Source organism: Saccopteryx bilineata, chromosome 1 (assembly GCF_036850765.1).
Source record: "Saccopteryx bilineata isolate mSacBil1 chromosome 1, mSacBil1_pri_phased_curated, whole genome shotgun sequence".
Lineage (NCBI taxonomy): Eukaryota > Metazoa > Chordata > Mammalia > Chiroptera > Emballonuridae > Saccopteryx > Saccopteryx bilineata.
Window position 1 is genome coordinate 85,338,271 of NC_089490.1, and position 22,777 is coordinate 85,361,047.

At 48.2% G+C, this 22,777-nt stretch overlaps 1 protein-coding gene across 8 annotated transcripts in view; it reads left to right on the plus strand.

The window, feature by feature from the left end:
- TCF20 (transcription factor 20) overlaps positions 1 to 21,921 on the plus strand; it is a 225,063-nt gene extending 203,142 nt beyond the window's left edge. For 7 of the 8 annotated variants that reach the window (XM_066256582.1, XM_066256592.1, XM_066256618.1 and 4 more), the window contains 4 exons: positions 5,962 to 6,055; positions 15,284 to 15,333; positions 16,304 to 16,427; positions 21,703 to 21,921. In XM_066256582.1, coding sequence (XP_066112679.1) covers positions 5,962 to 6,055; positions 15,284 to 15,333; positions 16,304 to 16,387 — 228 coding nt within the window. In that variant the 3' untranslated portion in view covers positions 16,388 to 16,427; positions 21,703 to 21,921. The remainder of the gene's footprint in view (positions 1 to 5,961; positions 6,056 to 15,283; positions 15,334 to 16,303; positions 16,428 to 21,702) is intronic. The other variant, XM_066256601.1, reaches the window with a different exon arrangement.
- Positions 21,922 to 22,777: the final 856 nt, after the last annotated feature.

Genomic DNA, 22,777 nt, shown 5'->3' on the forward strand with positions numbered 1-22,777 from the left:
AAGAGACTCAAAGAGCTGGGAAATCCCCACTCTATCCTCACTCAGCGCAAGGCTCTGGGTAAGGCTCTGGCAGTCAGAGCCTCCAGCGTAATCAGGTGGGGCTGGGAGTCAATTGTTGTCAAGGTGACTGTTCAGCACCTACCATTCAGTTGGACCACTCAACCCAGGCTTTCCACACTTTGTAGCCTGTTTTGGCTGGAAAGAAGATGCACTATTCGCTGCTTGCTGTATAGATCTTAATATCTGCCAAGTCCCTCTTGTTAGGTATATCCCTGAATATGGAGGCTCTGTCAATCAGAAGTTGCCCCCGCCCCTTTAGCGAACGGCACTGAAAAATATTATGCCTCTTGTCTTGGATCGCTGAACTGGGAGAGATCTTATCAATTAGAGCCCCGTAGGTGCGCAGATTTCGTGGGTTAAGCTAATTTCAGTGATTGGATCGCAGCTGTGCTCCAGAGAGTATTTCAGGCTGCCTGCGCGCCCCTCCCCCAACGCTTGATTGTTAGCTTGAATGGCTGGGTGAGGTGCCCCACCCACGGAGAGAATCTCCTGACTAGGAAAGACAGGTTTGGCGCCCCTCCCGGACTGCGGCACAGGGGCATGCGCGGCTTCTCAGCGCACGCCGGTAGCCGGGACTGCGGCACGGGGCGCATGCGGCTTCTCAGCGCACGCCAGTAGCTGGGACTCCCGGACCGCCGCACAGGGCGCGCGCGCGGCTTCTTTTTTTTTTTTTAATTTTTATTTTATTTTATTTATTCATTTTTAGAGAGGAGAGAGGGGGGGGGAGAGAGAGGAGAGAGAGACAGAGAGAGAGAAGGGGGGCGCACACGGCTTCTTAGCGCACGCCGGTAGCCGGGACTCCCGGACCGGGCACGGACAGCTTCACATGTGGGTTGACTCACCACAGGCGTATTCCCTCCTCGGCAACAGTCCTTTCGCTTTCTGTGTGTGTGTGGAACTCCGGGATGCTCCGAGGATATATTTTTCTGTTTCTAGTTGATAAATTTGTTGAGATTTTGGGGAGATCTGTCGGACGCGCTGCTCACAGCGTCATTTCCATGACGTCACTCCTCTTCCTCACTCTTAAAGGACAGTTTTGCCAGATAAAAGATTCTTGGTTGATTTTTTTTTTTTTTTTAGAACTTTGACTATTTGGCTCACTGCTGGCCTTTAAAGTTTCTGATGAAAGATCTGCAGAACATCTTACCAAGGCTCGCTTTGTGACAATTCACTTCTCGATATTCTCTTTTTTTTTTTTTTGGCTTTTGCAAGTCTGATTATGTGTCTTGGTGTAGATCTCTTTTTGAGTTCATCTTACTTGGACTTCTTTGAGCTTCTTGGATGTTTATTTTATAGTCATGTCTTCTATCAAATTTGGAAAGTTCTCAGCCATTATTTCTTTCAATATTATCTTTACCTTTTTCTCTTTCTTCTTTTTATAGGACTCCCACAAATCCTCTTTTGGTCTGTTAATGGTATCCCACAAGTCCCTTAGGCTCTGTTCTCTTTTCTTCAGCCTTTGTTGTTGTTGTTCCTTAAATTCAATAATTTCCTATCTTGAAGTTTGTGGATTCTTTCTTCTGCCTGTTCCAATCTTATTCTGAATCCCTATAGTGAATTTTATTTTAGTTATTATATGTTTCAGCTTTAGAATTTCTTTTGGGTCTTTTTTTAGGTCTTCTATCTCCTTACTGATGTTTTCACTTGTTCACTTTTTTTTTTTTTTTTTGTATTTTTCCGAAGCTGGAAACAGGGAGACAGTCAGACAGACTCCTGCATGTGCCCGACCAGGCTCCACCCGGCACGCCCACCAGGGGGCGATGCTCTGCCCATCCGGGCGTCGCTCTGTTGTGACCAGAGCCACTCTAGCACCTGAGGCAGAGGCCAAGGAGCCATCCCCAGCACCCGGGCCATCTTTTGCTCCAATGGAGCCTCGGCTGTGGGAGGGGAAGAGAGAGACAGAGAGGAAGGGAGAGGGGGAGGGGTGGAGAAGCAGATGGGCGCCTCTCCTGTGTGCCCTGGCCGGGAATCGAACCCGGGACTTCCGCACGCCAGGCCAATGCTCTACCACTGAGCCAACCGGCCAGGGCCCACATATTTTTTTTACTTTTTCAACATCTTTCATTAGTTCTTTAAGACGGTTCTTTTAAAGCCTTTGTCTAGTGTATCTGCCATTAGGTCTTTTTTTTAGAGATGATTTCGTTGATTTTTTTTTATTTGAATGGGCCATACTTTCCTGTATCTTTGAATGTCTACGATTTTCTTGTTAAACACTGGACATTTGAGTCTAATAATGTGGTAACTCTGGGAACCAGATCTTCCCCCTTTCCCAGGGTTTGCTTTCTGTTGTTGTGGTTGCAGGTTCAGCCTGATCCTCTGTGCCTAGGATCAGCTCAAGTTGTAAAACTTAGAGTCTTCTCAGGTCTCTCCTGAGCCTTTTTTTCTTGGAATGCATGGGCACTTTCTGATTTCCCTGTATCTGCAGTTCTTGAACATCATAATCTTTAGTGTCTGGCTCTCAAAAGGGGAGAGAAAGCAGGGGAGCTAGGCATAGTGCCACTTTTTTAAGTCCCCAGTAAGTCACTTCACCTGGGGAAGGGGCAACAACAGTGATGGTCTGCCACTTTTACTTACCCTCTATGATCAGAAGCAGCAGTCAGAGAAGAGATTCCCCAGTTACCTAGATGACAAGGTTCCTTTGCCTTCCCTGGCTCCCACAAGTTGTGTGCAAGCTACCTCAGAAACTTGCACAGCTACCTGCCACTTGACTGACAGTGGGAGATGGGTAGCTGCTACTATGCTAAGTACTGAAATTGACCAAAATTAACTACATTTGCAATCCAAGTCTTCCCCTGGAGATTGCAGCCCTTCAACAGACTCCAGAGTTTCAAAACAGTTACATGAGATAGATCAGCCAGTGCAATTGTTGTCCAGGTAGGGAGTCAGAGTCCTGGTTCTTCCTATCCTGCCATCTTCCCGTAACCCCAACATTTGTGTTTCCAACAAGTTCCCAGGTAGTGCATGTGCTGCTGCTGCTGTTCCAAGGACCAGATTTTGAGAATAACTGAAGAAAACTTTTTTTTAATTATTTTATTTTAGAGTTGGAGGGGAGAAAGAGAAACATTAGGTTTTTAAACTGATTTATGCATTCATTGGTTGATTCTTGTATGTGCCCTGATCAGAGATTGATCCTGCAACCTCGGCATATCAGGATGATGCTCCAACCAGCTGAGCTAAACTCTTTAAATTTCTTTCTTTCTTTAGGCCCTAATGTACCATGCAGGGTCTTTCTCCTCTGATGCAATGTAGTAATTTAATTGTGCTTTTTAAGTGTAATAAGCAGCAAGCATTTTATTGATGTGAATGAGTTTGCTGTCTTTATGAAAAAAATGGCACCTGTGGGCTGTGGGCTGTGGGCTCTTCCAGGGCAGGGAGCTTTGGAAGCCTGCTAGGACAGAGAGACGTGTGTTGAGGCAGGCAGGAAATTGACATCGTTCTGGTGTGAGCTTGATCGCTTCTTTCCTGTCTATAAACTCAGTTGATAACAAGGCCTGCTCTGCGCTTGTTTTTATTGGGTGATTTGTGTGGAGCATCTAGCATGTGTCTGGCACATGGTCATCTTGGGTCACATTTATTGAGCACTTTTTATCCAACTACTGCCCTAAGCCTGCATGTAACACATTTAACCCTCACAGCATCTCTATGAAGTAGACAGTGTGATTAGGTCCATGGTTGCAAGTTGAGGAAACAAAGATTAGGAATTTGGCCAAGAACATATAGGTAGGAAGTTGTGGGGTCACTTGACCAGGAAGTTATTTAGGTTCCAGAGCCCACAACTTAACCTTATATAGCAGTATGCCAAATACTAGGTTCTTTCCTGTATTGGTGTTTTGGCTGCAAATTACAAAATTAAATTAAAAGGCGATTTTTTTTTTAATGTCCTCTCCCTAACAAGTCTGGAGATAGGGTAGTCCTGGGGTTGGTTAATTTAGTGCTCTACAGTGTCACAAAGGATCCAGGTTCTCTTCCTCTTGTTATTACTGTACTCAGCGAGTTGAGCTTTGTATTTAGAGCCGTCCCCTTGTGATGCTAAGTTGGTTGCAAGAGATCTGACCATCCACCTATCACAGAGGCCTAGTGAGAAAGTGGCCTGTTCCTGCATCTTGTTTTTTAGAGAGGGGAGAAACTTTCCCAGAAGCTCCTTTCCCTGCAGACTTACCAGAAATACTTGACACACCCATTCCTAAATGGCCACCACTATTTGAAAGTCATTACCCAGGGTGGGGAGGGCCTAGAGCACAGGCCCTCTGCATAGCTGGCTATTCGGAGCCTTTAGTCAGAAGGAGTGGGGCAGGATTGGCTGTGGGTAGGCCACTGACAAATCAGCCATACTTCTCTCCTGGTCGATAGGAAGTCCTTTGTCCTGAAGGAGCCCTACAACACTGACAAAAGTAGATGAAGTCTAGGGCTACTCAAAACACTACCAACTGTCCTTGGTTTACTCCAGGCTAAGTCATCTTTTATTTCTTGGCAAGGAACACATGCACCTAGAAGGGTGTTTGCTTCTGAGAGGAAGTGACACTCTGGTGTAGGACCTATCTTTTACAGCCCTATTCCTGCGCTGTTTTTCTCTGGAGGATGCCAGCGGTGCTCAGCCCAGATCAGCTCTGACCTGGAGCAGGTTACTTCCCCTTCTGGTGCTTCCAGCACCTCATCTGTAGAGAGAGGGTGGCACAGCATAGTTATGAGGACTGGGTGAGTTGGTCCCCGTCAGTAATACATAGCAATGCTTGATGCGTCGTGAACACTCGGGCTGCATCAGTGTGATTTTACCTTCAACACCAGCATTGGGGGATCTTTATCCAGCTCCCTGTTCTACTCTTGCCACTGTGGATTGGAGGTGAGGTGTACCTGACTGCTGCAGGCCTGCGAGCCACACTGAGCTTATGAGGCTGCCTACAGGGCCTGCCTTTGTGTGGGAAGAGGAAGAGGGGTGCCGTTTATCACTTTGCCTGGGGAGGGTGTGGGCATTGGGGAGCCTTTGTTTTCCGCAAGTGAAATAGCTTAGGGATAACTTTTATTTTTCTAGAATCAGGAACAAGTGCCTGTGTTTTCCAGATAGCCTTACCTGGATGTGCCTTGGCCGCCAGAAAGAAGAGTCTGCACCCCTCCTCAGTGGGCTAGTGTGGTAGACTTTTACACATAGACTATGGCTGATGGAACATGGTTCTTATGCCGACAGGAGTGGTTCTCACAGCATCCGCTTCAGAAGGATGATGAAGAAATGCCCCAGTTTAGGAAAACCTGACCATATAAGGAGGAGATCTCCATTACAGTGTAATGTCTCACTCGGCCAGAAATTCATGGCAGGTTTCCTAGTGCATTTAAAATAGGATTTGTGTATAAAAATACCATTTGCTCACAGGAACCCATATTTTCTGAAAAGGGAGATATACTTGTATTGGGCATTTGGGATAAGTAGAATAAAAATAAAATCTTACAAATGTAAGAACTGGAAATAAATTCCACTTTTAATTCTAAAAAGTTTATATATAACTTTACTATCTTTCCCTCTTCTTTTACCAGAGACTCCTACAGCCGAAATAAACAGGCAGGATCCGCAGGCAGTTACGGGACAGCAGGGGGAATGAAGGAGGACAGGCAGACATGGGGTTGGGTGGATGGCAAGAACGCCAGAGGAGGGCCGCACGCCCCACCTCACCCCGCTGTGCTGCTCTGTGTGGTTTATTTGTGAGCATTTATGAACCCACCCTAAGTCCAGTACTACTGGATTTCCTCCATATGTGGACAGTGAGTGGCAGTTGGAAATTGACCCGCCTATCGTGCCACCACAAACTCCTGTAACCACAGGGATGTGCTGACCACTGGGGTTTGGGAACGGCCTGCAGGAGAGGGCTGAATCTGGAATGCTGACATGTCTGGCTTCTCCTGTTGTTTCAGAAATGTTCCCACTGCCAGGAGGCAGGCGCCACCTTGGGTTGCTACAACAAAGGCTGCTCCTTCCGCTACCATTACCCATGTGCCATTGACACAGGTAAGACAGGCCACCAGCCCCTGTGCAGAGTGTCCGGAGGGCAGGAAGCACACTTTCTCTGCCTTCTTTCCCTTCGTTGTAGTTCTTATTTCTTCTGACCCTGATCTGTTTGTAAATTCTAAAGGAATTCAGAGAGGAGAATAAAAAAGAATGAAATGGGGGCCCTGGCCGGTTGGGTCAGTGGTAGAGCGTCGGCCTGGCGTGAAGGAGTCCCGGGTTCGATTCCCGGCCAGGGCACACAGGAGAGGCGCCCATCTGCTTCTCCACCCTCCCCCCCTCCTTCCTCTCTGTCTCTGTCTTCCCCTCCCGCAGCTGAGGCTCCATTGGAGCAAAAGACGGCCTGGGCGCTGAAGATGGCTTCTTGGCCTCTGCCCCAGGCGCTAAAGTGGCTCTGGTCGTGACAGAGCAATGCCACGGATGGGCAGAGCATCGCCCCCTGGTGGGCATGCCGGGTGGATCCCGGTGGGGAGCATGTGGGAGTCTGTCTGACTGCCTCCCCATTTCCAGCTTCAAAAAAATACAAAAAATACAAAAAAAAAAAAGAATGAAATGGGGTAATTTTTTTAAAAAACAGCTTTATTCATATAATTCACTCATGATTCACCTAAGTGTACAGTTCAATGGTTTTTAGTATAGTCACAGATATGCAACCATCATCACCTTCAATTTTAGGATATTTCGTCACCTCAAAAAGAAACCCTGTATCCTTTAGGTATCAACTCCCACCCCCTCAGCCCCTCCCCCATCCCTAAGCAACTGCTGATCTACTTTCTGTCTGTGGACTTGCCTGTTCTGAGCATGTCCTGTAAGTGCAGTCAGACAGTATGTGGTCTTGGTGTCTGACTTCTTTTCCATAACATGTTTTCCAGGTTTATCCATGTTGTAGCATGTATCAGCACTTAATTTTTGTTGCCAAACAATATTTTATTGTAAGGATATACCTTTATTTTTATTTACTGATTATCATTTGATGCACATTTAGGTTGTTTCCACTTTCTGATTATTACAAATAATGCTGCTATGAACATTCACATACAAGTCTTTGTGTGGACATGTTTTTTGTTCTCTTGGCCAGAAACCTAGGAGTGAAATTACTGGGTCGCATGATAATTCCATGTTTAACTTTCAAGGAGATGCCAGACTGTTTACAAAGTGGTTGTGCCGATTTACACTCCCTCCAGCAGGGCACAAAGGTTCCAGTTTCTCCACCTCATCATCCAACACTTGTTATGTCTTTTATTGTAGCCATCCCTGTAGGATCTCATTGTGATTTTGATTTGCATTTTTCTGATAGCTAATGATGTTTGAGCATCCATTTTTTTTGTCTTCTTTTTTCTTACTTGTTACTTTCTCTTATATCTAAGAAACTGTAGCCTAGTCTGGAATCACAGATTTATGTCTATGTTTTCTCCTGCAAGTTTTGTAGTTTTAGCACTTATATAGCTCTTTGATTCATCTTGAGTTAATTTTTATACATGGTATAAAGCAGGAGTCTAATATGTTATTTTGCACATTGATTCCAGTTGTCCCATCACCATTTGAAGAAAAGACTAATCTTTCTTCGTTCAGTGGTCTTGGCACCTTTGTTGAAAACTAGTTGATCGTAGATATATGTGCTTATTTCTGGACTTTATCCCGTACACACTGTCTTGATAACTGTAGCTTTGTAGTGCATTTTGAAATAGGGAAGTGTGAGTCCTCTGATTTTGTTCCTTTTATTTAAGATAGTTTTGGCTACTCTAGGCTCTTTGCCATTCCATATGAATTTTAGGATCAGCTTGTTCATTTCTTTAAAAAAAATAGCCATTGAAACTTTTACAGGGCTTGGCATTAATCTGCAGATAAATTAGAGAGTATTGCAGTCTTAACAATACAGTGGCTCCTTGTGTATCGCAGCGGTTAGGTTCCAGAACCCCCTGCTATAGGCCAAAATCTGTGAAGTAGTGACCTTATATTTATTTTATTATTTATATATATTTTAAGGCTTTATGAACCCTCCCCACACTCTTATAAACCTTTCCCACACTATTATTAACCTTTCCCACACTCTTACAAACACTTCCTATGCTCTTAACTCTTTCTACACTCTTAAACCTATGTAATTTTAACAACATATAAAATTCTATGCTACATATTTTATTTCAATTTAATATTCTTTTAATATTTTAATTAATGTTTTTATTGTTTTGATATTTTTAGTTTTTTAGGCTAGAAAAAGCTTGTTTTACTGTGAAAATAATTAAAATAATATATAAAAATCTCATGATATAGTGAAAAATCCATGACACAAAATTAGATATATGCAATCTAAAAATTCACAATACAGTGAGACCACGAAAAGTGAACTGTGATATGACATGGGACAACTGTAGTCTGTTTTCCAGCCTGTGGTCATGGGATATCTTTCCATTCATTTCAGTTTTTAATTTCTTTTAACAGTGTGTTGTAGTTTTCAGAGTATACGATTTTCATTCTTAAGTACTTTTTATTTTTGGTGCAATTGTAAATGGAATTGTTCTTAATTTAAATTTTAGATTATTCATTGTGAGTATATAGAAATACAATTGATTTTGTTACATTGATCTTACATCCTGCAATTTTGCTCAACTTATTGATTTAGTTATAATAGGTTTTTAGTGGGTTTCTATATACAAGTTATTTCACCTGTGAATAGTTTTACTTCTTCCTTTTTAATCAGATGCTTTTTTTTTTTTGGTCCTAACTGCCCTGGCTAAAACTTTTATTATAATGTTGGCTAAACATGGCAAGAACTGACATCTTGTTTTTTTTTCTGTATGATGATAGTTGTGGGTTTTTATTGGTGTCCGTGAGCAAATAAGGAAACTCCCTTCTGTTCCTAGTTTGTGGAGTGTTTGTATCATGAAAGGGACTGCATTTGGTCATTTTCTCTAGCCCGTGGAAATCAGAGCAGTGCTCGGCCGTGTGGTGACTATTGAAGGAAGAGAACCTTTGTCCAGGCAGTGCCATCCAGTGATGGATACACAGACAAGTTCTGACTCAGCTTCAGCAGCCTGGGAAAATCCTCTTTTTCCTCCAACCTGTTGACTACCCAGTGGATGTTGTCACCAGTTCCTTGTTAAGCAATAGATGCGTCTGTGACCTTCACCCAGTCGGCCTTCATGCAGTGCTTGCAGTCAGGAAGGAGAAAGAGAGGAGCAGCACAGCAAGTGGTGTGGTGCTGTTATCTCTGAGTCATCCAGGGACTGAGGGGAGCAGGACCTCCCTGAGGAGCAGCTGTCCCTGGCTCTGGGGGGTGGCGCTGGATACAGTTTTGGCAGGGAGAGGGCATGGTGGGCCGGGTGCTGGAAGCAGGGACAGAGGCATAGAGCACACAGAGTTGAGCAGAGTTCATCTCAACCAGCCTTCTCTCTGGCAGTTACACACCTGACATTTCCTCAAGTACACACCCCACCTCCACCTTTCACATCCTCTTTTCTTTCCAAGTTTCTGAAGGAAGAAACAGCTTTAAAAAAAACAAAAAGAAACTGGAGAAGTACAGGAAGATAACGCTTATGCCATGCAAGTGTGTGTGTGTGTGTGTGTGTGTGTGTGTGCATGCGCTGAGGGCTGCTGGCGGCCAGGACAGTCCAGGGAGTGTGGGTTTTAGTCTTTCCCTTTTGTTCTTTGTTCCCCTAAATGTTTCCATGTTGAGTTCAAGCTGTACTTCACCCGGTGGTAGTCTAGCATATTCTATAGAACAGCTGTTAAATCCTGCTCTCTAAAGAGCTGGCCACTATCTTATTTCTATGATATTGCCCTGACATCAGGATGTTTTGTTTTATTTTCTAGTTTAAGCTTTGTGGTTTTTAAATGAAGATTCTTGGGTATTACATTTTTGGTGGTTTTATGTGGGGAATACTGCAAGAGTCAGCTCTTCCACTTGGTGGCTGGGTAGGAAGCGGTCTGTACTGAGGCTCTGCTCAGAACCGTCAGGTGAGCCCAGGCTGGTACCCTTGTGCCCCCAGGAGTTTATGCCTGTCTGCACACTGGGTGCCCAGCCTGCCTCCTGGATGTTTCTCAAGGGATTAGGCAGTGCTGCCAAACAGAACTTCCTGCAATGACAGGAATGTCCTCAGTCTCCTCTCTCTAGTACCGTAGCCACCAGCCATGGTAACCATTGAGCACCGTACTGCGGCTAGTGGGAATGAGAGATCAGACTTTATTTTACTTAAACTTAAATGGGCCCTGGCTGGGTGTCTCTAGATATAGCATCATCCAGGCACTGAGATTGCAGGTTCAGTCCCCAGTCAGGGCACATACAAGAAGCAACCAATGAAGGCACAACTAAATGGAACAACAAGTTGATGCTTCTCTCTCTCTCTCCTCCTCCTCCTCCTCCTCCTCTCCCTCTCCCCCCTCCCTTTCTCTCTCTCTCTCTCTCCCCACAACCCCCCTCTCCTTTTCTCCTCCCCTTTTCCTCTTTACCCCTTCCTCCATCCATCAAATCAATGGAAAAATTAAAAATAAAATTTTAAAACTTAAATGTACATGGCCGTGTGGCTGGCGACTAGGGGTAAGGATTCTCTGGAACAGGCATAGGGCTTTTCTCCTCTCCCGTGGGGCTGCTTTACCAGTTGAGGGTTAGTATGCAAATGGCATTTGTCCCTCTCTGTCTTTGAGCTGTCTGGTGTGGCCTGCTCAGGTAAGTAGGTAACAACTCTTGTCTGGCAGAATTTGGTGGCTGAGTGTCCAGTGAGAGGAAGGCTGCCTTCGGCAGCTGGGCCGGGGCCCCTGGCTCTTCTGGCCTGGCTCCCGCATATTCTCCTCCAAGTGGAGAGCTGGCATCAACAGAGCAACTTCACAAGGTGACTGTGTCTTGGGCATTTATGGGTCTTTTTGATAACCTGAGTCACAAATGACCCAGAGGCCTGTACTGCCCTGGGGGGTAGGTGCTTGTATTAGTCCCTCCCAGTCTTCAGGATTCTCTGTGTGAAGGACCTTTGCATCCAGGAAAGGCATTCACTGATTGGCGTTTTCTTCTAATTATAATAAAAAATAAGTCCCTGGTCTGAAAGTCCTTAACCTATATACAGAGTAAGGAAAAATTGGACATTTATTACCTGTGCCTTGCTGCCCTCTGCCCAGACCTTTCAGAGCTAATGTCTCAGCAAAACTGATTGCTGGGGACTTGTCTATGGGAATAGAATCCCCATTTCCATGAAACTCCATGACTCCTGCAGCTGCTGCCTCCTCCCAACATTTGTGACATCATGGTTAGTTGTTTTGTGTGGCTTGTTATGTCACAGGCACCAGATTTGGCTCCAGGTGGGAAATGTGGTAATAAGAACGTGAGTGCAGGTTTTAAAAAAATTTTTCTGTGTTTAATGCAGTAAGCCACAGCAATTAAGACCAAAGGAGAAAAAGCACTCTGCCAGCTCATTATTGATGTGGCTGTGCAGAGTCCTGCCTGGCGGGCTCTTCTCCAGCCCCCACGAGCAAGCAGAGCCGGGAAGTTCAGCTGCTGCAGCCGTCCATGCAACCACATCAGCACTGCCCTCGCTGCAGACGTGGGTCCTGCAGGCCAGGGCTTAGCCCTGGGCAGGTCATTAGGAGTCTGGTGTCTGGCCTCACCTCCGCATCACAGATACCAGCTTGGACCTTCCTTGCTCCTGGCCGGTTACTCTTCTCAGTGAGGTGGATGAGACTGGCAGTCTCAACCCGGATTCTGGCAGGATTAGTGCTCACTGTGGCTCTGAGGCTGGTGGATGGGCTAGACACAGTGTCTGGTACCCAGCAGATCTGGAGCACAGGAACTGTCTCCCTCCTGAGCTCCATCTTCAGCCTGAGGCTGCGTGGCTGCATGTGGTTCACCATGTAGCTTGTCATAAGGAGCTCCACAAAGTCCACTCTGTTTAAGCTCAAAGAGGAGTCAGCTTATCTGGCAGGGCTGTTGAGATTTGCGTGTCAGGAAGCCATCTTGTTGACCAGACAACCTTGTGAGTCTTGTCCAGCTTGTGCGACGATCCAGCAGGCCGTGTACTTTGACTTCACTGTGGAAGTGCGGACGCAGCCCTTCGCACAGTCCATGTAGGACATCGCCAGGGGCTTCAAAGAAACACAGAGAGGCTGGCCAGCTGGCTACAGAACCAGGCACCCACTCAGCGACCTCAGAAGAGGTCTATTACCTACTGACTTACTGCGGTTGGCTCTTTTCCCAGCAGAGACGGGTCTCTCTGCCCTTCCAGTTGTCCACTCTCCCTTGGGGATCGCCCTGCCGGGATCAGGACTAGTATGGCCTGTGGGTTTAAGAGCAGACGAGAGCATTTGTCCACAGGGTTCCTGCAAGGGAGGCCTTGCCAAAGGTGGACACTGTCCCTGGCAGATTTGTGTAGGAGACTTCTGTTTCTAGAAGTACCTGGTGTTAGTTCCAAGTTACCTTTAGTGTGTACTTATATTGTTTTATTTCTTTTCTGCTTTTTAACTTAAAGGGAACGTGTTTCCTAACTTGAGATGTATTTTACTAATGGTCTGTCACAGCTGTTTGCAGCTGCTAGGGGAACAGGCACCTCTGCCAAGTGACATGGTCCCCTCCTCCTTTTTGAAAACCATTGTAACAAATGGGTGGCCGCACCCCACGTGGGCTCTGTTTCTCTGTGACGCAGACTAGAGACTCTGCCAGCTAGCAGAGCTGCTGGCACCAGGTGAGTAGAGAGCCCCCTGAGTGCCGGCCTGCTCCTTGCTGCTTGGAAGCTTCTCCCTGGCAGACTGCAGAGCAGGAAGCTGGTCACGCCATGTACTTGTGGGTTTAAAATTAACACACTTCATTTACCACGCTGTGTGCCTGTGGGGGCTGGACACGTGCTTGCCTCGTAGTCATTCCGGGACTCCAGAGGAGAGATGGTACAGGCCTAAGTCAGATTATGAAAGGGCCCTTTTTATTTGTGTAAGAGAACCTCAGAATTTTTCATTTGTTGTGTTCTCTTGCTTTTTTACCATTTCACTTGAAATCTGTGGGTACTCAGGCTGCTAATCTGGACCTCCATTTAAACATTAGTTAAATTGTAAATTTAACAAGGCTAAGTACCATGGCTGCCTCCCACCATGGTGCCTGGGAGCAATCTGAGACTGAGATCAATATTTATTAGCATTCTGCCGCCGCATCTTGCACCAGTGACCCAGCTGTCGGTCTCGGGGAGCTCTGGTGTGCAGTGTGGACTCACTAATGAGATCCCCTTGCCTGTGCCTCGCACGTCCCTTGCCCACGGAGCTCGACTCACCTGGAGGCTGTCAGCGAGGGTGCTGTCACTGTGCTAAAACTTGGAATGAATCATTTTCCTCCAAGAATTAATAGCTCCCTCATGGGGTTTCTCTTCTCTAAAGTGTTTAGCATGGATTTTGTGGCTCATGTGGGGAGCTTCTCCCTGTCTCCATGGACTGTGGGGTGAGGGGACAGTGGACCCTCGGGCCTGGCCGCCTTTCTGCACTGACCTGTGGCCCTCGACAGAGGAGACACTGTGCCTCCAATTTCAGTGTGTCTTCACCAGAAAGCTTTGGCTGGAGCCCGAAGGAAAGGCTTAGGCTAGAATAGGGGATTTTAACATTTATTGGGCCCTAGCCAGAAAGCTCAGTGAATAGAGTGTCCTGGCATGCCAAGGTCATGGGTTTGATCCCAATCAGGGCACATATAAGAAGCAACCAGTTTTGCCCTGGCCAGTTGGCTCGGTAGTAGAGCGTCAGCCTGGAGTGCAGGAGTCCCGGGTTTGATTCCTGGCCAGGGCACACAGGAGAGGCGCCCATCTGCTTCTCCACCCCTCCCCCTCTCCTTCCTCTCTGTCTCTCTCTTCCCCTCCCACAGCCAAGGTTCCATTGGAGCAAAGTTTGCCCGGGTGCTGAGGATGGCTCTGTGGCCTCTGCCTCAGGCGCTAGAATGGCTCTGGTTGCAACAGAGCAATGCCCCAGATGGGCAGAGCATCGCCCCCTGGTGGGCATGCCGGGTGGATCCCGGTCGGGCGCATGTGGGAGTCTGTCTGACTGCCTCCCCATTTCCAACTTCAGAAAAATACCAAAAAATAAATAAAATAAAATAAAAAAAGAATCAACCAGTGAATGCAAAAGTAAGTGGAACAACGAGTTGATGGTTTCTCTGTCTCTCAAATCAATGGAAAAATTATTTTAAAACATTGGAGCCTGACCTGTGGTGGCGCAGTGGATAAAGCGTCGACCTGGAAATGCTGAGGTCGCCGGTTCAAAACCCTGGGCTTGCCTGGTCAAGGCACATGTGGGAGTTGATGCTTCCAGCTCCTCCCCCTTCTCTCTCTCTGTTTCTCTCTCTTCCTACTCTCTCTCTTCTGTAAAAAAAAATGAATAAATAAAATTAAAAAAAAAAAACATTGGAGATCGTTTCTGATTATTAAAACAATATAACAATGGAAATACAGAAAAAGTTAAATCACCTGTAATTTTACTATTCAAAGAAAACTATTGTTATAAAGGTAGATTTCCTTTGTCCTTTTTTATTTTTATTTTGTTTTTTTAAATTTTATTCATTTTAGAGAGGAGAGAGAAAGGGACAGAGAGAGACAGAGGAGAGAGGGACAGAGAGAGAAGGTGGGGAGGAGCTGGAAGCATCAACTCCCATATGTGCCTTGACCAGGCAAGCCCAGGGTTTCGAACTGGCGACCTCAGCATTTCCAGGTCGACGCTTTAACCACTGCGCCACCACAGGTCAGGCTCCTTTGTCCTTTTTTAATGCATATAAAACATTTTCATAAAATTAGGATTGTACTTACACATTTATGTATCTTGGTTTTTCAAGCAATTTTGTGTGTGAGTGTTTCCCATACACCATTAACTATTTTGAAATGTTAATTTTTAAGTGATATTTTAAATTTTAATTTTTTTAATTCATTTTTAGAAAGGAGAGAGAGAGGGAGAGTGAGAAAAAGGAGAGAGACAGAGAGAGAAGGGGGGGAGCAGGAAGCATCAACTCCCATATGTGCCTTGACCAGACAAGCCCAGGGTTTCGAACTGGCGACCTCAGCATTTCCAGGTTGACGCTTTATCCACTGCACCACCACAGTCAGGCCTTCAAGTGATATTTTATTATGTTGGAGTGCCTGCCATATTTTACTTGGTTATCTCTAATGTTTTTCTATTAGGATTCACAGTGTAGAGACCTCTTATCACCACATCTGACCCTGTCAGTCTTGGCCCCTCACACTTGTGCCATTAGCCAGCTCCGGTTGACTGCCCCCTTCTGTCTTACAGATTGTTTGCTACATGAGGAAAACTTCTCGCTGAGGTGCCCCAAGCACAAGGTGAGTCAGAGCCCCCAGAACCCATGCCCAGTAGTGTGGCAGGGGTGGGGCTGCTCCTGAAAGGGTGTGAACATTACAGGACCAGGGCCACCTCTCCTGCTCTTGGCCCTGGTAGACTGTGGCATGTGGTTGGCACTTTATATGGTATGGGGGCACTGGGAGATCAAACTCAATAAAACTACTGATTTCCACTTCTATTTAATGGAACCCAGTTCACAGGTTAGCGTGAGCTGAGGTTGGTTGTAGGCCTCAATCCATAAGCAAAGGTGTTTTCCCAGGGGAAAGGAATGGACTCCAGGTTTGGGTGAACCTACATCTCTTCCAGGATTTACTTCAGCAAAAGCTGTCGGTGGTTTGCAGTTGACCGTCTAGGGGCTGCTGTTGCTTCATTTCCAGTTTGGTTCAGTAGGTGGTCTCTTGGTCGCCCCTTCTAGGAAAGGATGGAAGATGAGGGGCGAGGGTCTGTCTCTGTGCTGCCATGTGTGTGTATAGAGAAGGGATGTGGAGAAGGAACCCAGGAAGGGTGGACAGTGGAGACTTGACCGCCGGGAATCTCCAGCAGTGCGCACTGCTCGGTCCTGTGGCTGATGTCACACTGACACCTGGTGGTCATTGGCCGCTCACAGTCTCCAGTCTCTGAGGAGGGCCCGAAAGTACTAGAAAGCGGTCATCCTGATATGTTTGCCCTCAAAACTCTCCTGAAACATTCTCACTTGTGCTTTTTTTAAAAAACCATTTCCGAGATGAATCATAAGCTCTTGCAGTATATTGTTTTTATTTACTCTACATGTCTTTTAAACTTTTTTAACAGTCACATTTTGCCTTAGAAAACTCTTAAGTGTCTCCTGTTTGTCGCTCAATACTGACTATGCTTTTTCTTTCCTTTCCATGTGCTGCTCCCCTCTGCCCACCCCGGCCCCTCACTTGGTCCTCTGTCCCCCTGCCTGTCTCCTCGGTGTGGCTGGCACAGCCCCCCCTCCCGTGCCCCCTCCCCGCCTTGCAGAACAAGACCGCGAAAGGCAGCCTCAGCACAGAGCAGTCGGAACGGGGGTGAGGGGCGTGTGCCGTGGGAGTGGACAGTACAGCAAGCACAGGTGAGTGGGCACCGCCGCCCCCTGCTCGTCCGGGCCTGCGCAGCCCGCGGTTCGGCTCATGAACTGCCAGCACCGGGTGGGGGATATGCGTTGTCGCTGGTGCTGAGGAAATGGTGTGGGGCTTTAAAACTGTCCGTCGCCATGGGGTTGGAGGTGACTGTTCCAAAATCAGGCCTGGTATGCGGTGTTCCTGAGGGCAGGGGTGCCGCCCCCTCCCCCTTCCTGTCTCAGGCTTCTAACCAGACATCTCTTCTTTTTAATTACTCCATTATTTGTGGAGCTTATGCTGGGTTTTTCTTTGAAAAACAAAGAATTCCCCACGTTTTGGTATTTGAAATCTTTTTTTTCCCTAGTACTATGAAAGATTGTTTTCCACAGAAGTACAAAAGGAAGGAAAATCCCCTCAAAGATTTAATAGAGGTTAGCACCCAATTTAATTTTACTCTTAAAAATCTCACAAGACTGAGTTGTGCTCTTTCCGAGTGCATCTGTGGGCTGTGGTCAGGGCTGACCGTGTGAGCCCATGAAACAGGGTTAGAGGATCGAGGTCTCTGAAAGCAGCAGGTTTGGTGGCCCTGCTGGCTTCCTCAGCCCCCTGTCACCGTGGGGTAAGGAAAACAGACTGTAAAGAGAAGAAAAGGGGCCCTGGCTGGGGAGCTCAGGAGGGTGGATCATCACTCCCATCACTCCAGTGCGCCAGGGTTGCGGGTACAATGCCCAGTCAGGGCACATGCAGGAATCAGCCAGGGGACGCGTGGGTGGCTGGAGCAATAAGTCGATGTTTCTCTCTCCTTCCCTCTGTAAAATCAATAAGTAAAATTTTTAGAAAGAGAAAAACCAGAAAGTAAGTAACTTCAGCACAAGATGCAACAGTGTGGGGGAGGGGCCTGGTTGTCTCAGAAACATTTCTGGAGGGACTCTCTCCTTAGAGAAGGGCTCTGTTTACTGCAGGGGTCTGAGGCCTGGGCAGGCTGGCTGGGCCTGGCCCTTTGGAGCAGTACTCCATCCATCCCTGTGGGTCTCTGGAGTGTTCCCTCCACTTTTTACAGCAGGTTCTGCCTTTTAAAGGACCACTTAACAGTAATCTGGGAGTCATGTCTTAGGTGGGTCCCCATGCCAACTGCTCCACTGGGGGCTTACAGTAGTTTCTCAAGAGGTCTGTCAGGTGGCCGTGTTGCAATCCCGCTTTTCTCTTCCTGTCCAGGGACAGAAGGTGGGGGTGGGGGCACCAGGACAGGACAGGGGGTCGGGTCGCAGGAAGCTTCTCAAGCAAGTAGTTCCGTGGTGGTTATCAGCAGCCCTCAGGGCAAGACAGCATCCTGACTGCTCTTCAGGGATGTTTCTGTTGGTCCTGTCGTGTCCCTGGGCTTGATGGTGCCACTGGGCCCGGGCTGGCCCCCCCGCCATCTTGTTGGTCCTCTGCCCAGCGCAGGGGGCCATCGCTGCCTTCTGTAGGGACCACAGAGAATATTCCAGGAAGCGTCCTGGAAGACCTGGGTAGGGAAAGAAGCATGTACCGTTTAGGGTCCTTTGTTTTCACTGTGGAATCCCAGCTTGTGTGTGAGAAAAAGGGAGTCTGGGCCTGGGCCTCTTCTTCGGAGTTCAAGTTTTGTTCACATCTCCTTTCCCTCCACCCACTGCTGGGCCCAGCCAGCTGCCAGCTCTGCCCTATAGAGGGACAGGGCTTCACTCGTCCCTCAGAGGTTGGTGTTGCTGTCCCTGTTTACACAAAGAAATGGCCATGCTCAACCACAAATGGCCCATCTGTGGGGGCCGTTTCAAGCCTGTCGGGGTCAAAATATTCACCTTGTGGATGGAAAGGATGAATATACTGCACCCTGTCTTGTCCACCTAAAATGTTTATCTTCATATGCTGTCCCCTCAGGGATGGGCCCTTTGTCCTGGTTTTAGTAGTCACCTTGAGGGTCGTCACCATCCTTCAGGCCCGGGGGCGCTGTCAGCCCTCTGAGGATTGTGCAGAAGCCCCAGTGATCAGAAACAGAGACAGCCCCACCCAAAAGGAGCATTTATCTGGGCTCCATGGCAGGGACAAGAGCCACCATCACTGGGTGTCCTGGCCAGGCAGAGGGGACAGTGGGTATATATGCAGGTCCCACTTCCTAGTGTCTCATTTTCATACACAGATTAGACAGTGTGACCAGGGTCAGGCCATTTAGCATCTCAGTGCTTTAGTTTCTTCCGTAAAAAAAGAACAACAACCAGCCTTCTCGGTATCAGTTGAGAACTGTAACAGGCCCAGCACCGCCTGCCCTGGGGTGAGGTCTCGGGAAGTGCTTGGCAGCCCGTCCTCACAGCCTGCTGGTCTGCCTGCGCAGCAGGAGCTGGACGCACCAAGGCTGCAGCCGCCCACTCTCACAGAAAGTCCTGGGCCTGGAGGGCGAGTCCTTACACTCCCACAGCGTGTGAGGTACCTGGTACTTGTCCCTTGCCAGGCTCACAATGCCAGGGAGGAAACATCCTTGCAGCCATTTAACAGGCCACTTCTGCCCAGTGTGTGACAGGCCTGTGGTTGCCTGCTCTCTCCTGTACTGATGTTGTCTGGCTGGTTCCATGCGGCTGGTGGGTAGGGCTTGACAGCGTGGCTCCAGGACCTGCCTTCTGTCTTGTCGTGTTGTAAACAAGGAGACCCCGCTCCCCTGCCAGTTCCCCAGTCCGGTGGTTGGGAAGCGGTAACTCCGTCCAGCTGCTGCTTTGTCCTGGGTGCAACGGGATGCCACCTGAACAGCTTCTGTCATTGGAATGTCACATGCAGCCTGCCTGAATATGAACAAGTGTCACAACCTAGAGTGCCCCTTCCCCCAGGCTGGCCCAGGGGAAGTCCTGGGAGGACATTTCTAGAGGACTTGATTGTCCACTTCTGTCCACTCTGCCCCCAGCCCAGGCTGCACGGCCCCTGCGCCACCTCCTCACACACGGCTGCTCTGCACAGACCCCACCCCTTAGTAGCTGCATGACCCTCTAATCCTGTCCCTTCTCTACTTCAGAGGCTCTTGGCACATTTAGGATTGAGTTCAGATCCTAATCCTGCCTCCGAAGGCCTGTGGCGGTCTTCAGAGGGGCTGCGCAGGCTCCACTCCACCGGCTCCACAGAGCTGGCGTTCCCCCTCTGGGCTCCGCACTTGCACTTAGTCCCTGGGCCAGGCGTGCTCTGCCCCATCCTCAGGTTACTTCCTCACGCAGCATTCCTGACTTCACCTCAGTTCCCAGCGCCTGTTTACTGTCACCTGCATCTCCACTAGACTCAGCTCGGTGAGGATGGGGACCAGCCTGTGCTGGCCCGGGACAGGCGCCTGGTGCCAAGGGAGTCGTGGTTAAAGGGAGTGCACGCCCCCAGAAAAGATGTGCCCACACCTAACTGCCTTCAGTTTGTACAGACCCACAGTGAGACCCACACACACACACACACACACACACGCACGCACAGGGGCCCAGCTGACCCAGTGTCTGCTCCCCAGCTCTGCTGTGTCCTGTACGGTTAGATGGGACCACGTAGTTGTTGAGGCTGAAGGCAAGTTCCTGGGGCTCAGTTAGAAGAGCTTTGCTGCATGTGAGCCCCAGTCCCACCACCAACCACATGTGTGGCTTTGGGCCACCTGTGTTATCTCTCAGCTTCACCAAGTCAGGCCTTTTCATGTTACCATGAAATAATGTCTAATGCCCCTGGCAGAGTGCCTGGCACATAGTAGGTGCTTCAGGAATCTTCTTCCTAGTCTACCTACTGAAGGATCAATTTTTTTAGAAGTAATGCTGAGAAGTTAGGGTGCCATTCATTTGGGGTATCATGTATTTGGACCAATCTAATATCTGAGCCTGGGGAACAGTCCTTATTCGGAAGACTGGGGACTCCCCTGTGGCCCACTGGCCAGGCTGACCCAGAAGCTGAGAGACAAGCTTCAGTCTGAGAGTGGAGGCTGGGGTGGGGCAGGATGGTAGGGAGCTCCAGACTGCCAGGAGCTGGGGGAGGGAGACCCTCCCGCCCTGTGCTCCCACCGTGGACAGATCCTTGCAGGCGTCTGTCCTCCACACACTGGTATCCTGTGTCCCCAGCAAGATTCACTCCTCTGATCATTGTTCAAGGTCCCCCATTAGTGCCACCCCATTAGTGTCATAGCATTTACAGAGGATCTGTGGTTCCTGGGGTGATATAAGAAAAGACTGCTTCTCTCCCCTTTGCTGGCAGCTCAGGAAAGCCTGAGTGTGGCGTGGAGAGTTTTTTCTGGGTTGACCACAAGGTCTGGCGTGACCTCCTGGGGAGGTCACAGTGTAACTGTGGACATCCTGAGAGTGGCCAAATGGCTCAGCCACTGGTAACTGGAGTCACAGGTTTGATCCCTGGTCAGGGCATGTACAAGAAGCGATCAGTGAGTGGACAACTAGATAGAACAAGTTGATGCTTCTTTCTCCCTTCTCTCTTTTCTCTCTTCTTTCTTCCCTCTTCCCCCACCCCATTCCTCTTTCTTTCTCTCAAATCAGTAGGGGGAAGTTTTTTTAAGTGTCTTGCTATTTACTCGTTTTTTTCTGCCAGGCAGTTAGGAATTTCTTTTTGGCAAGGGCAGGTATGTGTATGTGTGCTTTAAATAGAACATTCTTAGCTTGTGCTCACAGACTAGCCTTAAATTTTGTGTAATAGTAAGTTTTATGGAAACAAAAGGGCTTGTGACACCTAGGTTTTCCTGAGGTTTGTGTGTTGGAGGTGGCAGTGAGGTGAGTCCACACTCAGAGCACCGCGAGGGGCAGGTGAGGGTGAGGCTGCAGGGCCGGCTCTCTGGCTGAATTACTCGGAGACGGCCATGTCTCTGAGGCCTTTGCACACGTAGCAGCCCAGGAGGCATTTAGCCATTGATACAGCCCCACCTAAACCATGTGGGTCATTAGGTCTTCCTGAGTCCAGAGCCTGGACTGGAAGAAGAGACGGGCTGGCAGCAGGCGTGGCCAGTTTGCTAGGCGGATGGGCCAGGAAACAGTGTTCTATAAGTGCACAGAGCTGACGCACCAGGAACTGCTGTGCAGTGGCCATGAGCGGCTCTCCTGCAGGTTGACTGGGTGCTCAGCCACCTCTGTGAGTACATGCCATGCCACTAAGCGCTAAGCCTCATTGCAGGTCATTGCTGCCCTCAGCCGGGTCCCAGGCCCAGCACCACACCACAGTGGTTCTGCCACTGGTCTTGGATGTCTCCCAGGTCAGCAACTCATGCACATGGGCTGCTGGACCACGTTGGGGCTCCCAGCACCCAGCATCTGTTCTGTCTTCCAGGTGAGACTGTGGAGATGAGAAGATGGTGGACACTCAGTGATGGAATGGAAATGGTCCTACTGTGCAGCCACACCCCACCCCGCCCCACAGTGCCTGCCCGCAGCACCTCCTCCTAAGTCCTTACATCACACTCAACCCGTGACACCGCTACACCGCAGGAAAGAAAGACCCAAGAAGTCGGAATGGCTGTTCCCATGGACACAATCTCCATAGCGACAATGTGGGGGGAGGGGGGAGGGGTGGGTGATGGGAAAGGGTGGGGGGAAATTAAAAGGGAGGGATAAAAATATATATATATAAATCTATTTTTAGTCTGGAAAGACTTTGTTTAAAAGAAAGGTGCGCTGTCCCTTTTGATTCTATTTTAAAATTATCTAGTTAAAGAACTCCAAATTGGTTCCAATAACAGTGAAATTTAAATATGAAATTAAACTCAACAAACTCATCTCAAAGGACCAGGGTGTGGCTTTGATGGTTAGCCTGTCTCCCACCAGTTCAGAGATCTCTAGACCCAGGACGAAGGCAGAGAACCACACTGAACCATCCTTTGTCATTAGTCTGTCTCAAAGCGGGGAGGTTTGGGGGAGGGGAATGGGGATGGTCCATGTTTTCAAGAGTGAGAGAATGATGTTTAAACACAAAAATAAATTTTTTCATTTCCAGAAACACTATTTATTTATTATTTTTAAATTTTTTATCTTTTTTGGGGGTGAAATTGGCAGCTGCCCCGAGGTCACAGCTGTGTCCTGGGTCACTGTGGCTGATGAGAACCCCGAGCGCCTCACAGGGTGTGCAGGGCAGGCAGGGCGGCTCCACGCAGCCGTGCCCTGCCCCCTGGGGACAGACAGGAGCTCCCCTCCGAACTGACAACTGGCGCAGGGCAGGGGTTGTGAGCAGTGTGGGGCGAGGACCCCCGTTAGCCCTTTTTCTTTTTGCTTTCATTTTTATAAAGGAAAAGGGGGCCTGTCAGTTGAGCAGCCCCGTGCTACGTGATTCTTTATGTTGTATTGTTTTGTTTTGTTTTGTTTTGTAAAGTGTATAATTTTTAAATATCTGAGTTTTAAAAAAAAAAAAA